General features: G+C 39.5%; 1 protein-coding gene across 2 annotated transcripts in view; it reads left to right on the forward strand.

Moving 5' to 3' along the window:
- Positions 1-10,931, forward strand: part of gstcd (glutathione S-transferase, C-terminal domain containing) — a 127,218-nt gene extending 116,287 nt beyond the window's left edge. For both annotated transcript variants that reach the window (XM_053621974.1, XM_053621975.1), the window contains 2 exons: positions 1,410-1,479; positions 9,819-10,931. In XM_053621974.1, the coding sequence (XP_053477949.1) occupies positions 1,410-1,479; positions 9,819-9,955 (207 nt within the window). In that variant the 3' untranslated portion in view covers positions 9,956-10,931. The remainder of the gene's footprint in view (positions 1-1,409; positions 1,480-9,818) is intronic.
- Positions 10,932-18,372: the final 7,441 nt, after the last annotated feature.

Here is an 18,372-nt window from a genome sequence, read left to right on the forward strand (position 1 = left end):
GCTGCTAAACCATTTATTATTGTTAAAAATAACAATGCAATCTCCATAAACAAACACTGGCAGTAGAATGGTTCCTACTGAAGACTTTAGTGGCTTTAGATGTAACACTGTCATAAGATTCCACAAGTCAGTTTGAACTTTCTGCCCTTCTAGATCTGCCCCAGTTAACTAGAAGTGCTATTATTGTCAAATGGAAGCATCTAGGAGCAGCAACAGCTCGGCCGCAAAGCAACAGACCACGCAAACTCACAGAGCAGAACTGCTGAGTGCTGAAGCATGTAGCATGTAGCCTTTCCTCTGTTGCACTGCTGTTGTTAATTACAGAGTTCAAATCTGCCTCTGGAAGCAACATCAGCAAAATAATTGTGTGTCAGGAGCTTCATGAAAGAGGTTTCCATGGCCAAGCAGCTGCACATACAGCCTAAGATCACTATGAGATGGAGTGGTGTAAAGATCACTACCACTGGACTACAGTGTTCTCTGGAGTGATGAATCATGCTTCACTATTCATCCTGGAAGTCTGATGGATGGATCTCGGTTTGGCTGACGCCAGGAGAACACAACCTACCGGAATGTATAGTGCCAACAAAAGTTTGGTGGATGAGGGATGATGATCTAGAGCTGTTTTTCAGGGTTTAAGCTCAGCCTCTTAGTTCCAGTGAAGCGTATTGTTCATGCTACAGCATTCAAAGACATTTTACACAATTGTAGGCTTCCAACGTTTTGAAACAGTTTGGGGAATGCCCTTTCCTGCTGACTGTGACAATGACAGTGCCCCTGTGCACGAAGACATGCTTTGATGAGTTTGGAGGTGTAGAGGAACTCCAGTGACCTGCATAGACCCCTGACCGCAACCCAACTGAACACTGTTGGGATGAATTGGAACATCAGCTATGAGCCAGGCCTTCTCGTCCAACATTTGTACCTAAGAAATGCTCTTTTGGCTGAATGGGCAAAAATTTCCATCTTGTAGAAAGCCTTCAGAGCATAGTGGAGGCTGTTGAAGCTGCAAAGGGGATGCCAGCTCCATGTTAATAAAGTTCTATATTATATTTATTGTTTTGAGATTTGGTTAAGAAGAGTAGATAATGCCTACTTTTTTTTCCTTTCTTTTTTTTTTATTTCTAGGTCTGAGTATCAAAATGTAGTTCTCAAAGGACTCCAGAAACTTCAAAAAATTGGCAGCACTTTTGATAGTGTGCGCATCATAAACTGTAACACTTTTAGAATCTTGGATTACTACCTACCGAAAGTAAAGCTGGCCACTGTGGGGGATTAAAGTGCACAAAAAGAAGAACTCTATTTTCTGTCTCAGCTTTTCCAAACCACATGAAAAGAGTCAAATATCTGAGACTGTTCACTGGAAAGTCTAATAATACATTAACCCCAAATGTCTTTGTTTTGTCCAGGAGCACATGATCCTGTGCAGGTTTGCGGACCAGACAGCTGTCCAGCTTCCCACTGAGCGTCGTTTTATCGGTGAGTTTCCCTTACGGTGGTGCTTGAAAGTTTGTGAACCCTGTAGAATTTTCTATATATCTGCATAAATATGACCTAAAACATGATCAGATTTTCACACAAGTCCTAAGCGTAGACAAAGAGAACCCACTTTAAAAATTAGACAAAAATATTATACTTGGTCATTTTATCTATTGAGGAAAATGATCCAATATTATGATCCAATGTGAGTAGCAAAAGTATGTGAACCTCTAGGATTAGCAGTTAATTTGAAGGTGATATTAGAGTCAGGTGTTTTCAATCAATGGGATGACCATCAGGTGTAAGTGAGCACCCTGTTTTATTTAAAGAACAGGGACCTATCAAAGTCTGATCTTCACAACATGTGGAAGTATATCATGGTACGAACAAAGGAGATTTCTGAAGACCTCAGAAAAAGAGTTGTTGATGCTCATCAGACTGGAAAAGGTTACAAAACCATCTCTAAAGAGTTTGGATTCCACCAATCCACAGTCGGACAGATTGTGTACAAATGGAGGAAAATTAAGACCATTGTTACCCTCGCTAGGAGTGATCGACCAGCAAAGACCACTCCAAGAATAGGACGTGTAATAGTCCATGAGGTCACAAAGGAACCCAGGGTAACTTCTAAGCAACTAAAGGCCTCTCTCACATTGGCTAATGTTAATGTTCATGAGGCCACCATCAGAACATAGAACAACAGTGTGTGCATGGCAGGGTTGCAAGGAGAAAACCACTGCTCTACAAAAAGAACATTGCAGCCCGTCTGCAGTTTGCTAAAGATCACATGGACAAGCCAGAAGGCTATTGGAAAATGTTTTGTGGATGAAACCAAAATAGATCTTTTTGGTGTAAATTAGAAGCGTTATGTTTGGAGAAAGGAAAACACTGCATTCCAGCATAAGACCTTTATCCCATCTGTGAAACATGATGCTGGTAGTATCATGGTTTGGGCCTGTTTTGCTGCATCTGTGCCAGAACGGCTTGCCATCACTGAAGGAACAATGAATTCTGAAGTATACCAGCCAATTGTAAAGGAACATGTTAGGACATCTGTCCGTGATCTGAATCTCAAGAGAAAGTGGGGCAAGCAGCAAGACAACGACCCTAAGCACACGAGTCCAAAGAATGGTTAAAGAAGAATAAAGTTAATGTTTTGGAACGGCCAAGTCAAAGTCCTGACCTTAATCCCAAAATAAATGTTGTGGAAGGACCCGAAGCAAGCAGTTCATGTGAGGAAACCCACCAGCATCCCAGAGTTTAAACTAATCTGTACTGAGGAACGGGCTAAAATTCCTCCAAGCTGATGTGCAGGACTGATCAACAGTTAGCGGCCATGATTAGTTTATTACTGCACAAGAGGGTCACACCAGATACTGAAAGCAGAAGTTCACATACTTTTGCCACTAACAGATGTATAATATTGGGTAATTTTCCTCAATAATTAAATGACCAAGTATAATATTTTTGCTTTCCTTTGTTTAATTTGGATCTCTTCATTTACTTTCAGGACTTGTGTGAAAATCTGATGATGTTTTAGGTCATATTTATGAATAAATGTAGAAAATTCACAAACTTTCCAGCATCACTGTATTTTACAGGGCTGAAATCCTTTAAGATCCACGCTCACTTATCACTTTAATAGAAACACCTATACCCCTGCCCATTCATGCAGTTATTAAAATCAGCCAATTATGTTGCAGCAGCGTAATGCATAAAATCATACATATACAGGTCAAGATTTTCAGTTAATGTTCACATCAAACAGCATTTCAGAAACTGCTGGGATTTTTACACACAACCGTCCCCGGAGTCTAAACAGATTGGTGCGAAGATGAAAAAACATCCCAGTTTTGTTGGTGGAAACACCTTGTGGATGAGAGAGGAGAATGACCAGACTGGTTTGAGTTGACAGGAACGCTACAGTAACTCAATTAACCACTCTTTACAACTGTAGTGAGCAGAAAAGCATCTCAAAGTGGATCATGTCAATCCATAAGGTGAATGGGAAGACGACCACATTGGGTTCCACTCCTGTCATCTAAAAAGATGAATCTTAAGCTACCGTGGGAACAGGTTATCCAAAACTGGACAGGTGAAGATTTGAAAAAGACCAGGCGATTCAGATTCCTGCTTTTGGCTGACAGGAGAGAAACCCAACATGGTCTTCTGCTGCTGTAGCTGCTGTTGTTCAATCTGAGATGCTTCTCTGCTTTGTGTAGTTCCATATTACACATGTTGGAAGCCAAAAACCAGAAGTGAGGGTTTATTTTTTTTGTTTGTTTGTTTTAAAATTAATATATCTCTAAGCATTTCCATGACGGGAAAATTATCAACAATGTAAAGGTTTAGTCTGTGACGTAACTACCCTCTCTACAGAGCTACCTGCTCATGCACGGTCGCCTCACCAAGTTAATTAGTTTTCTGTGAATTTTTCTAACCTGAGATTCAATCCAATATAAATGGAGTGTGTGTGAATATTGGTGAAGTGCAGATCAAGCCAGAGCGAGGCAGCATCACTTAGTCTCCCACTGTGACGGCTCTCCATCACACTGCACTGCCGCCTCATTGCGCTGAAGAGCTCTCGTTCAGATTGGTCGATCCGTCATTCCTGCCTCCTCATGCTCATCCATTGCAGCTGCCGGAGTGATGCACTCTCCTGCTCTTCACACACACACATGCATACACAAAGCATCGACTCTAGTGCCTGTCCAAATCCTTTTATTTTTATGGCAGCTGCATTAGGTTGATCTGCTATAACATCTCTGTAACTACTGATGGAACACTGTATTGTGTTAGAAGTTAAATACTGGCTGGGAAGGTAAGTGCTGCAACATACAGTTGAGGTCATAAGTTTACATACACCTTAAATAATCTGCAAAATATTAATAATAAATAATAATAATAGTAATAATAAAGAGAGGGATTATAAAAATTGCATTTAGTTTTTTTATTTAGTTCTGCCCTGAATAAGTTTTTTCACATAACAGATGTTTACATATAATCCTCAAGACACAATAAGAACTGAATTTACACACATGAACCAGCTCAAAAGTTTACACACGCTCGGTTATTAATACCGTGTGTCGTTACCTGGATGATCATCGACTGTGTTTATGTTTTGTGAGAGTTCTTCATGAGTCCCTTGTTTGTCCTGAGCAGTTAAACTGCCCACTGTTCTTCAGAAAAATCCTCCAGCTCCTGCACATTCTTTGCTTTTCCAGCATTCTACATATTTAACCCCTTTCCATCAGTGGCTATAAGATGTTGAGATGCATCTTTTCAAACTGAGGATGACTGAGGGACTCGTACACGACTACTACAAAGGGTGCAAACGTTCACTGATGCTCAAGAAGGCAACACGATACATTAAGTAAATGTAAACTTTTTAACAGGATGATCGGTGTAAACTGTTATTTTGTCTTCTAGGGAAACATGCAAATATCTTGCGTAGCTTCTAAAGGGCAGTACTAAATGGGGAAAAAAGATTTTAAAAAACCAACCAACAGTTTATACCGATCAGCCTGTTCATTTTGCAGATTCTGCAAGGGGTATGTAAACTTATGACCTCAACTGACCTCATAGAATGTATGACTTTTGACCCCTTTCCATGGGAATACAGGAGACACCTGAAAAGTACACATTTCCGTTGTTTTTTTGTTTTTTTTTTAGATAAAGCAGCACTCAGACTAATAGAATTTGCTTGGCAGAAAAACCACTTCTATGGAAGTATTTTGCGGACAATGTTCGTTTTCTATTTGTGGACGCATAAGTTGTGACATTCAAATACATGTCATGTATTACCGTTTGCATTTTCATTTACACAAACGTACAGTGTTTGCCAAATTCCAAATCGAAACGCAAAGTCCATTTGCAGTTGCATTTCCTGTGTGTTACGCGGTGTGACCCTGTCATATTGAAATAGCAATAGCAGTTACCCCGTTAGCTATTTCATTTCCTCAGCATGGCGTACGGAGCCTGCTAATATTCAAACAGAATGGCAAATCAATTTGCATTTGCATTTCCCATGCCTTGCACAGAAACCTGCCAATCAGTGTTGGGGGTGGGAGTATACTACCCCCAAACTGTGTTTGTATTTGGAAGTGACGTTACTCATAGTCGACCGCATTTTAGACTGGCTCGCCGTCACCGGAGATTCACGGCACATTTGAGATCCTCTCTTCTATTTCTCAAACAATAAACGCACAGAAAGGACAAAATGTGTATTGTCTTACTCTGGAGTGAAACGGGAACCAAGTACAATTGAATATATTTTTTAAAAAATTCCTGTTAAATCCCCTGAAGTTAATCCTCTCAGAAACGCAGCTCACCAGCGTTTATAGTAATGGAGTCAGTTAGGGACCATCTAAAAATTGAATGACCTGGGCAACTGTGTACGATTCCACCAAGATTATTTGGTATTTACATTTCAATGGGATTAAAATCCGGGCTTTGCCTAGGTCATTCTATAACCCTCCATTTTTTTGTTTTCGAGCCATTCCTTGGTGAATTTGCTAGTGTGCTTAGGATCATTATCCTGTAGAAAGGTTCACTTCAACTTTGGGACAGATGGTCTCACATTATCTTCAAGCACTCTTTGATATGATTCAGAATTCATAGTTGAATTAATGAATGCAAGCTGTCCAGTCCCTGAGGCAGTGAAGCAACCCCAAACCATAACATTTCCACCACTGTGCTTCACAGTTGGTATGAGGTGCTGCTCCTGAAAAGCTGTCTTTGGTCTGCACCAAACATGTCTGCTTTTACATTGGCATCTTGCAAAGGCTTTCTCCTGGCTCGCCTCCCATGCAGTTCAAATGTGTGCAGTCTCTTTCTAACTGTAGAAGCATGCACTTTGACACCAACAGTTTCAAGACTTACTAGCAGATTCTGTGATAAAATTTTGGGGTTCTCGGAGACTTGTTTTTGCATAAGACGGTCTGCTCTTGGGCTGAATTTGATGGTACGGCCAGTCCTGGACAAATTGGCAGTTGTTTGAAATCTGCGCCACTTGTAGATGATTTTCCTTACAGAGGAATGATGTATTTCAAATAATTTAGAGCTCTGTTTAAACCCCTTGCCAGACTCATAGGCATCCACAATTTTTTTTTTTTCTGAAGGCCTTACAGAGCTCTTGTGATCTTGGCATGATGACACCACACACCTCAATAACAAAGCAAACACCAGACACTAGATATGAGAAGGGTGTAAATAAGACCTGCTCCACCTGCACTCCCTAAGCAGCTTCTAATCACTGGCACCTAGTCTTGTACACCTGATTCTAATTTAATGGATTTGTGATAAATGTAGGGTGTACTTACTTTTTCCATGTGACTGATCAGTTAATTTATATTGTGAAAATGAGTACAAAACATTGTCATTTGATAGAGTATATCAACTTTATTAATAGGCACTGTTTCAAAAAGGATCAAATGTTTTCTTGTCCAAATATGTAAAAAAAAAAAAAAACACAAAAAAACAAAAACCAATTTCCATGTGGTGTAATTGTTTTTTCACATGATTGTAATGTGTGTGTGTGTGTGTGTTACATTCCTCATTGAAGTGCTTATTAACACATAAATATTAACAACCAATGCTTAGAGCAAAATTACACATAATAATTATCGTAATTATAGTTGTCATGCAAGTAGAATTCAACATGTTGATGCCAAATTGAGAACTTGAAGATTTTTGACCTCATACAGGGCCTGCAGCTTACACAGTGGAGATTTCATCTTATTTATTTTGTTGGTATGTTTGTTCACTCACTCATTTATTTGTTTGTTTGTTCATTTGTTCATCTTATGCGACCGTTTTATCTCGGTCAGGATTGTGGTGGATCTTAAACCTATGACGGGAACCCTGAGTGCAAGCCAGAACATCAGATGCCAGTCCATCACAGGACACCATACACACACACACACACACACATTCACACTTAAGGGCAATTATATATATATATATATATATATATATATATATATATATATATATATATATATATATATATATATATATATATATATATATATGCAGCTGTAAGATATTTTGAGTAATTCCAGAAAGACAGTTGCATTAGTCTGAATTGGCCAGAAGTGCTTTTGTCAGATCTGCTGTACTTAGAAAAGTGGAATTGCTCCAAATAAAAGTTTTCTTGAGGCTTGGAAGAATAGTAATGCATTTCAAAAATACAGGGTAGATGAAAAGAATGGAAAAATAATGAAAACTAGAAGAATAATGTCAAGCTTCAAAAATGATTAACTGTAGGTGCATACTAGACGCTCTGCAGTTCCCTTCAGAGAAAAGAAATACTTTTTCACATGGTTTTTCTCTTGAAAGCAACCTATTTTCATACTCCCAGGCCTTTTAGATTACTATATCCTACCGAATGTGAAGGCCCACTTGTGCTTTAAACAAGCTTCAAATCGTTTTTGGAGCATCACAAATACACGACGAACAGGGAGAGTTGAGCTGAAGCATCCGCTGTGATTGGTTGATATGCATGTGTAAATGAATGTGGGGCAGAAACAGGTAGCTCTGATAGCATGTCTCACGCTCTCACCTCACACGTGTGTATCACAAAGTGTCAGACATAGCAAATCTATTAGTGTAGCTACATTTTCCATAGGGAAGTGAAAGCGTTGTTCCTTTTAAAGCCAGCAGCTTCTGAGTTGGACTTCTGAGTAGTGTGGACAAACACTACATCCTTTCAACTTCTAAATGTATTTCAGGTGGTTTTTAAACTAATGGTTGAGTGCTGAGAAAATGTCAAAAGCTTGAAATCATGCTTTCAAAGAAATATTTTCCATTAGATGCAGTGATTCAACAACAGATGAAGGGCTGTTTTATCAAACAGCAATAATGAAAAAAAAAAGATATGTATGGTTAGCCTCTCTGTTCATTACTGGATCCAATTTAAGATTCTGTGTGTTTTTAAAGGGCTTATCACTAATAACATTCTTTGAGTGGCAGTTCTTGTTGATCGAGGGCTTTATCTGTCTGGTCTATCTGCCACTGGTAGTGCCTACTCAGCAAGGCATGAGGTCCCTTTCTAGACCCTTCAAACTGACTGTCCTTCAGTGGTGGAATGAAATTCCAACCTCAATCCGGACAGAAGAATCCATCATCTTTATAAAAAAAAAATAATAATAATAATAAATAAATAAAAAGGCTAAATATCCACCTCTTCCATGAACACTTAACTAACCCCTTAGTTGGTCCCATTCAAAAAATAAAAGAATACAAAATATGCACTTACACTGGCTCTTACACCTCTATTCTGTGCACTTTGCTCTAGCACTCAATTATAAATATCTTGTATGGTAGCACTACTTGTATTGTTCTCTGCTTGATATATCACTTTGCTTGTATTTCCTCATTTGTACTTGTCTCTGGGTAAAAGCATTTTCACTTGTCCAGTTTCAGCGACTCTGTCCCCACTGTAGCCTCAGATTCCTGTTTTTGTCGGCGAGGAGTGGGAACTGATGTGGTCTACTGCTGTTGTAGCGCATTCGCCTGAAGGTTCAACATGTTGTGCTTTCACTACGGCTGTAAAGAGTGGTTATTTGAGTTATTGTAGCCTTGCTGTGAACTGCCACTCAATGGATGTTTTTTTTTGTTTTGGGGTTTTTTACACCCTTCTGTTGTGTGTAATAATTGCATGAATGAGCAGGTGTACAGGTGTTTCAGTTAAACTAGCCAGTGGGTATGCTTACTACTTACTACTCGCCGCCTTGTTTGATAGACAAGCAAGGTCCTCCTGCTGCTCTGCAAACCCAGTTTGTCCACTTCTAATAAAGTATAATGAGTACGATAAACTGGCATCTGCCATCTATTGACACAGACATCTCTTTGGATGGTGGCTGGCTTGTGGTTGAGACATCCACAGAAAGCCTAAAACAAGAAAGGACATATTTGATACAAGCTGGGAGAAAGCAAAACATTGGCTAGGGTTCCTGTACAATCTGAAGGTCCTTGACTCGTCATTTTTTCCATACTTATGTTAAACATGGGATAAATATTGTCATCATATTAAATAATATAAATGTAAACAATGCATTTAAAATTAAGCAGGAAATCAAAATATCAAATATTACTATATATAGGAAACATTTATACGTAGGTTCACACCTGATATGCATTATACTGATTACTGATCACAAGGTAATTTATTATATGAATGTATTTATATATTGTATTTATATATTAATTAAGAGAGCTGAATAATGAATATTAAGTCTCTTACACAGGTGATTGATGGCTTTGTAAATGATCTAGCAGGCTGATAGAGGGACGTGTTTAGACAGTATGGTCATGACCGTTCTCTTTTCCATCTCCAGGGAAATGCTGTATGGGCTTGGTGGATTTGGACCGCAGTTGGGCTGCTGAGACTCACGGTTACTTGGTGAAGGTGATGACCATGGAGCCTGAGAGCTGCTCCCCCAAGAACAACATGCTAGTCGGGGTTCTGGCCTAGCCTCTCCATCCGATGACTTTAACAACTTTAAAACAGGATGTAGACTGGAGCCTTGAGGAACACCTTAGAATTAGATATGATACTTCAGGAGTATAAGTGATAGCTCTGAGATGTCCATAGGTGATGAGGATTTGTTGAGTCCATTATGTGTTCAAAGTGACTTTTAGAAATAATAATTTAATGTTTTGGGTTTTTTAATTATTATTATTATTATTATGTTGAATTGTGAACTGCCAGCAATGGATGATTTTCTCAGGAGGCTAATCCTTATTTGTGGACACATTAATTGTTTTGTTTTTAAGTTCATAACAACAATTTAATTGGAGCACAATGTTCTAGCTGTGCAGTTAGGGGGAAATAATCAGTGACTGGGTGGTGTGATGCGTACACCATTATTTTCCCCCTAACAGCCCAGGCCAAAGTGTTTCATTCCTCTTATACGACGAGTACATTTTTAACATTTATTAATAAATCTAATGTTTTTTTTTTTAACTATTTACAGTTACATTTAATGTTGTAGAACATCTCCAAATGTAGTCATTATCTACATTATAACAGATATAATCTGTTGTTCCCTCATCAGCCTCTCTTTTTAAGTAAATAAGAAGTTTTTCTGTAGTGAAGACTCCCTCGGTGGAAAACTTGCTCACGGTTACGAGCTGACACTGGAGACTCCTTCCATAAGTGTTAACTACATGCTTCATAACAGAAGCCATATATTATTTTACCTTATAAACGAGTAAATGACACTTTTTGGAAAAAAAAAAAATCCGTTCGTCTTTAGAATTATATTATGTGAAGCGTCTAGCATCGAAGTCCCTGTGAATGAGCTGTTGCTACAGAAACGATAATAAATTAAAACAAACACACTAATATGAAAAAGCTTTGCTTTGAATTTCTAACAGAGCTGCTGTTAAAAAGAAAAATAATGTAAATCTTCTGACCAATCAAGTTTGAGAATTCAGCACAGCTGTGGTACGAGTATGTTCTAGCATATCTCTTGACCTTTGCTCAGTACAGTGGTTGCTGTGTGGTGCTTGGGCCCCTGATTTGCTGAGTGCGAGCTACCTTCTGAAGCAGCACAAGTCGGTTCAATCAGTTTAATACATTAAGAATTGCTTCACATGCTGTTTACAAATGAGGCATTATTGAATTGTGCAATGCCAGCCAGCATATTTTCCTCATTATAAGAATAACAAAAGATGGTGTCTCAAAAGAACCGGTCCTGTCCCATCCCACATATTACTGATGTAAAATTATGCATTATAATCTGCAGAGCCTCCTTGCAAGAAGGCTGCATTTTTAAAAAATCGTTCTTTTCAGAAGTAGCCCGTTGGGGATGAATATACGGAGATATTAATCACCCAGTCTTTGTGGCAGCACGGCGATGGAGTATTTCAGAAGTGTGTCCGGTGCATCCACTGTCTTGAATGTTTGATCAATTCGTAGATTATGTAAAGGTCATCCCACTACACTGGGCCACAGCGAGATATACACTCTCCCTGCTCACCCTGTGTTTATGTACCCTTCACTTCATGGTTGGATTGCTATTGCGCACACAGTCCTGCATTTCCTCAGCCCATAACAGCCATGGTGTCACGTTAGATACAGTATAGAGTGGGAAAATTGCTCTCCCACTATGAGGAAGTGGCCGAGTGTGTGTGCGATACATACACACACACACCAGGCTAGCAAATCTCATCTGAATTCTGCTGGCGAAGTGAATAGCTGGAGACACTGAGGCTCTTTCCAACGAGAGGGAATCATGTGGGAAAACCTGCAGTGTGTAGAGAAATATGTTCTGCCATAGAGAGGAAATGGAGACTCTCTCACTTTTAAAATGAAATATGTGTGAATTACACAAAATCACCAGTTTATTAGTTCCCCGATATGTATAATTCAGACAATGCAATAAATTAAGCGTCGCTTCTCATGCAAATGAGGTCTATTGAATTCTGTACTGCTATCCAGCATATTTCCCACTGTCATTATCTCTTATTATGGGGAAAACAAAAGGATGTGCCTCGAATGAGCCATCTCATTTACTAGTTGTAGCAGGCATGTGGTGTTTGAAAGGCTCGAAGTGTGGAATGACCTTATAGGTTTATTAATGGCGCCATGACCTTTAATACCTTATGTCGTTTCAATTTGGTTTAAATTTCATGGATATGTATTGAATTAATTTCCCATATCCAGCAACAGCTCTCATACTGCAGGTGCTTGATTGAATTTTCTTTGCCTCAATGACTTTTAGCCCCAGCTGCCTCCACTTGCTTCAATTTACAGTACTTTTTATACTATTGTTGGATGAATCGAAAACTTTCAGCATCATCTTTTAATTGTGTTTTTAAGATGAGGATCTCTGGAGGTGGCATTGTAGTTTTTTTTTTATTATTATTATTTGTTAGCGTACACAGCGGGTGCTGCTGAAAGCCTTGTTTTAAAGTTTAAAGTAGGGGTTCTTAGACTTTTTTTGTTGTTGTTGTTGTTGCTCCAATAGCCCCATTTTGTCCTTTCCCAATAATAAATTCAATGAATTACTGTAAATAAGTGCACAATCTGTAGAAGTGACTTTCTTATTTAAAGATCTTTAAAGATCTCATTTAAGATCTATTAAGTTATCTTAATAAATCGATATTAAATCACATTAGAAATATAAAGCAATGTATATTTTGCACATGTAATTTTATTCATCAGTGAGGGAAAGATATTGCTGCAGTCTGGTGTGAAATGGGCTTAAAATGAGCTCCAAACTGAATGAAAGGTAGGCTTATCTATAGAACGTATATAATAAATGATAATACATTGCCATGGTTAAATACTTGAGTTCTGTCAAGGTAAAAAAGAGAATATTTTGAGTTCAATAATCTATCCATTTTCCTACTCAGTGGAATTCGGGGCACAAGGCAGGGGACACGCTGCCAAAGTACTGCAGGGCACAATCACACACTACAGACAATCAGCCTACAACACATGTCTTTGGACTGGGAGAGGAACCTGGAGTACTCAGAGTAAACCCGTGAAGCACGGGGACAACACGCAAGCTCCGTGCATACAGGGCAGAGGCGGGATCCAACCCCCCAACCCTGGAGGTGTGAGGCAAACATGCTAACCACTAAGCCATTTATAAATTATAAATGGATAGATATATAGATTATAAATTTAACATCAGTAACTATATTTATTAGGAAGTCCACCGCAAATGTTCCGCTGAAAATGGTCAAAAGGGGCACTTTTGTTTTTTGACAAAAGTGGGGGCAAAAAGATTGACCCAGAATAAAAAAAAGTAACTAGTCTAAGGGCCAAATCTAACATTTTATAAACATATAAATGCAAACAAAAAAATTAGAAACTGATATCAAAATATCAACAGTGAACATTTTGGCTGTGTGGACATTAGAGAACCAATTTGTAAAAGAACTGTATTGAAAATGTAGGGGGTTTTTTTCCTCCTAAGAATCCACAGCCCAGCCTTTTCCACCAAGCAACTGCCGACTCTACAGCTGGTCATATTTTTACACCTTGAATTATTCTTAAATATTTCACAAAGTATAGAACTATATGCTATAAGTATAGAAATAATGCTTGGTAATAATCTCCCGAAACCTCATTCGTGACCCCACGTAAGTTGAGAACCTGTGATGTAAAGGCTCTTTTTCTTTCTGTGACTTGTAAACTTGACCGTTTTCAGCATTCCCTTACTGCAGAGGACATCACCAAACACTGTACAATTCTACATAAAAGTGGTAAGTAATCGGCTTGCGATTGAGAAGTATACGGAGAATGCTATTACAGTGAGGGAAAAAAGTATTTGATCCCCTGCTGATTTTGTACGTTTGCCCACTGACAAAGAAATGATCAGTCTATAATTTTAATGGTAGATTTATTTGAACAGTGAGAGACAGAATAACAACAAGAAAATCCAGAAAAACGGATGTCAAAAATGTTATAAATTGATTTGCATTTTAATGAGGGAAATATGTATTTGACCCCTCTGCAAAACATGACTTAGTACTTGGTGGCAAAACCCTTGTTGGCAATCACAGAGGTCAGACGTTTCTTGTAGTTGGCCACCAGGTTTGCACACATCTCAGGAGGGATTTTGTCCCACTCCTCTTTGCAGATCTTCTCCAAGTCATTAAGGTTTCGAGGCTGACGTTTGGCAACTCGAACCTTCAGCTCCCTCCACAGATTTTCTATGGGATTAAGGTCTGGAGACTGGCTAGGCCACTCCAGGACCTTAATGTCCTTCTTCTTGAGCCACTCCTTTGTTGCCTTGGCCGTGTGTTTTGGGTCATTGTCATGCTGGAATACCCATCCACGACCCATTTTCAGTGCCCTGGCTGAGGGAAGGAGATTCTCACCCAAGATTTGACGGTACATGGCCCTGTCCATCGTCCCTTTGATGCGGTGAAGTTGTCCTGTCCCCTTAGCAGAAAAACACCCCCAAAGCATAATGCTTCCACCTCCATGTTTGACGGTGGGGATGGTGTTCTTGGGGTCATAGGCAGCATTCCTCCTCCTCCTCCAAACACGGCGAGTTGAGTTGATGGCAAAGAGCTCCATTTTGGTCTCATCTGACCACAGCACTTTCACCCAGTTGTCCTCTGAATCATTCAGATGTTCATTGGCAAACTTCAGACGGGCATGTATATGTGCTTTCTTGAGCAGGGGGACCTTGCGGGCGCTGCAGGATTTCAGTCCTTCACGGCGTAGTGTGTTACCAATTGTTTTCTTGGTGACTATGGTCCCAGCTGCCTTGAGATCATTGACAAGATCCTCCCGTGTAGTTCTGGGCTGATTCCTCACTGTTCTCATGATCACTGAAACTCCACGAGGTGAGATCTTGCATGGAGCCCCAGGCCAAGAGAGATTGACAGTTCTTTTGTGTTTCTTCCATTTGCGAATAATCGCACCAACTGTTGTCACCTTCTCACCAAGCTGCTTGGCAATGGTCTTGAAGCCCATTCCAGACTTGTGTAGGTCTACAATCTTGTCCCTGACATCCTTGGAGGGCTGTTTGGTCTTGGCCATGGTGGAGAGTTTGGAATCTGATTGATTGATTGCTTCTGTGGACAGGTGTCTTTTATACAGGTAACAAGCTGAGATTAGGAGCACTCCCTTTAAGAGTGTGCTCCTAATCTCAGCTTGTTACCTGTATAAAAGACACCTGGGAGCCAGAAATCTTTCTGACTGAGAGGGGGTCAAATACTTATTTCCCTCATTAAAATGCAAATCAATTTATAACATTTTTAACATGCGTTTTTCTGGATTTTTTTTTTGTTGTTATTCTGTCTCTCACTGTTCAAATAAATCTACCATTAAAATTATAGACTGATCATTTCTCTGTCAGTGGGCAAACGTACAAAATCAGCAGGGGATCAAATACTTCTTTCCCTCACTGTATATAAAATGCAGCGGCGTCTCACATTGCAGCATGCCTGGTTTTCTCTTCCGTTCATACAGAAAAGGTGGTTTAATTTTTGTGTGTCCAAGCAATGGGTAAATTTTCTAGAGCACACTCGGGATACACGAGAAAACAGTCTGTAATCTGACTTAAATGTGTCTGTGACGAGAACTAATCAGAAGGTAAAGAAGAATGGATTCAGGAGCAAAAGAACCTCATGCGGTTGTTTATGTTTGACAAGACATCATTTAATTATCTGTGTAGGTTTTATTGCACCAGTCCTTTAGTTGAAAGCCTTGCTCAAGGACTAATATCTTTCTGACAGCCTTGGGATTTGAACTTGTAGCCTTCTGGCACCCTACAGATGCTGAACTGCTGTGCCACTGCTGCTCCTACCTCATGGCTGTACGATATTGTCAATCTTCCATGCAATCACTAACAAGACTAATTTTTCAACAGCACTTCATCTTTTATCTTTTCATTTTTTTCCCCCAAATTGCGACCTGTTTGGTCAAAAATTCTCAATGTCATTCAGCGCTTTACTGAAAAGATTAGCCGTTTTTTGAAAGATTTGCTGTGACAAAAAAACGCAGACAGCAGCACTTTTTAAACGTGCCTCTGTCTTCGCAATGCAGTATATTATGAACACAGTCATTTATTTTCCATTACTGTTTATCAAGTCAAGTACCCTAGTTACCCCATTGTGCACTCATTTTCATGTAAATTCTCACTGAATCTCTAATTTACCGTATTACCAGTAATGCACGAATGCACACTACGTCCCTGTTAAAGTACCAAAAGGCACAGGGTTGGCCAGGTTAACTATTTTTTATGGTTTGAGATTTCTACATAATTTGTCATGTTCACAGTAGTTATGAGCTGTGAGTGCTGTCTGAATCAGGTCAGCTGTCTTCCTAACTGCTGCCCTACATAATGCTTTATATAGGACAGACATTATAGTAAAGAGTGAGTAAGGGAGTGATTTAAGACAGAGACCACACCTCCTTGACTGTGGCTGAAGAACGCAGGCCACGCCTTCTATAATGTTAGTGAGGCACAGAGGCCACACCTCCTTTACAGTCACAGAGGAACAGATACCACAGCTCCTTCACTATGACTGTAGAACAGGCCATGCCTCCTTCACTGTGACCTAGACACACAGATCAGACCTCTTTCATTATAACTAATGAACAGAGGTTGCGCCTTTATTACTGTAACTGAGAAGAGACACCACACCTTCTTTAATGTGACTGTGGAATAGAGGCCATACATCCTTCACTGTGACTAAGGAACAGAGGCCACGCCTCCTTCACTGTCTGTATTGTCTCTTGGCATCTCTTATAATGAACAGAGAACAGAGGTCATGTTTTTTTCACTGTGACTGAGCACAGCGACCACACCTACTTTAATATGACTGAGGAATAGAGGCCACACCTACTTTAATATGACTGAGGAATAGAGGCCACACGTACTTTAATGTGACTGAGAAATAGAGGCCACACCTACTTTAATATGACTGAGGAATAGAGGCCACACCTACTTTAATATGACTGAGGAATAGAGGCCACACCTACTTTAATGTGACCGAGGAATAGTGGCCACACCTACTTTAATATGACTGAGGAATAGTGGCCACACCTACTTTAATATGACTGAGGAATAGTGGCCACACCTACTTTAATATGACTGAGGAATAGAGGCCACACCTACTTTAATATGACTGAGGAATAGAGGCCACACCTACTTTAATATGACTGAGGAATAGAGGCCACACCTACTTTAATGTGACTGAGGAATAGAGGCCACACCTACTTTAATGTGACTGAGGAATAGAGGCCACACCTACTTTAATGTGACTGAGAAATAGTGGCCACACCTACTTTAATATGACTGAGAAATAGAGGCCACACCTACTTTAATATGACTGAGGAATGGAGGCCACACCTCCTTCATTGTCACTGAGGAACAGAGGCCACGCCTCCTTCACTGTCACTGAGGAACAGAGGCCACACCTCCTTCACTTAAATTTCTAAGTAATAGCTCAAGCTCACTAGTAATGTAAAAAATAACTGCATGTATGTTATTTGATGCACCTGAAAGCAGCCTGTTTCAAATCCTCATAGTCACATTGTAAATATTGAAGCCAGTGACTGATCCAAATCTAAATCAAGTCAGTACATGGACTTCTTCCCCACTTCTGGCTGTTTAAAATTTTTGTTCCGGTCTGAGAAAATCCTTGTGGTGGTCTGAAATAAGGGTTTGTGAGGAAACTACACTGAGCTGAGTTTTTACCATAGCATTTATTAAAATGTCTCATTCTCCAGCATCATATTTGCAGCAAGATCAAACATTTTCATGTTGTTTTGGTGGAATATATTTATAGTATGTCTCTTAAAATATCTAATATGCAGAAATTCCCAATTTTGGCAAACGTTTCATATTTTTTCCTTCTAGAATTCAACCACGTGACATCTAATGGGTTTTCCAAAGCACCGCACGTATAATAATGGATCAGCATTAAATAATAGTTCATTACAGTGGAGATCAGTCAACAGTATGTCTGCACTGGCTGATGACTAGGGGTCAGTTTTTCTAATGCTCTAATGAGTTATCATCTATGGAGCAGTTGTTCTGCGAATACGGTGAAAAAATGATGAGATTCAGTTCTCTCCTACTTGTCTTGGAGGGTCTAGAGACCTGCATAGTTTAACATTCTCTATTCATAACATGCCTGATCCAGTTTATGAATGAATGATCAAATCCTATACAAGTTGAATCAGATGTATTAGAAGTGGCAGAAACCTGAAATGAACCTGCAGGACTGCAGAGCTGAGAAACCCTGACCTTGTAAATCATTCATACTGTATCTGGCTTCACTAAGGTGACTTCTCATGATTTATGGTTTGTCCTTGTGTAGTACTGTGATAAGCATATATGTAAAGTGAAGAGGTATTTTTCTGTTCATAAATAAACCTATAAACCTTTAGTTCATTATCTCCCTACACACTGA

This window comes from Ictalurus furcatus, chromosome 3 (genome assembly GCF_023375685.1).
Source record: "Ictalurus furcatus strain D&B chromosome 3, Billie_1.0, whole genome shotgun sequence".
NCBI classification, from domain to species: Eukaryota; Metazoa; Chordata; class Actinopteri; order Siluriformes; family Ictaluridae; genus Ictalurus; species Ictalurus furcatus.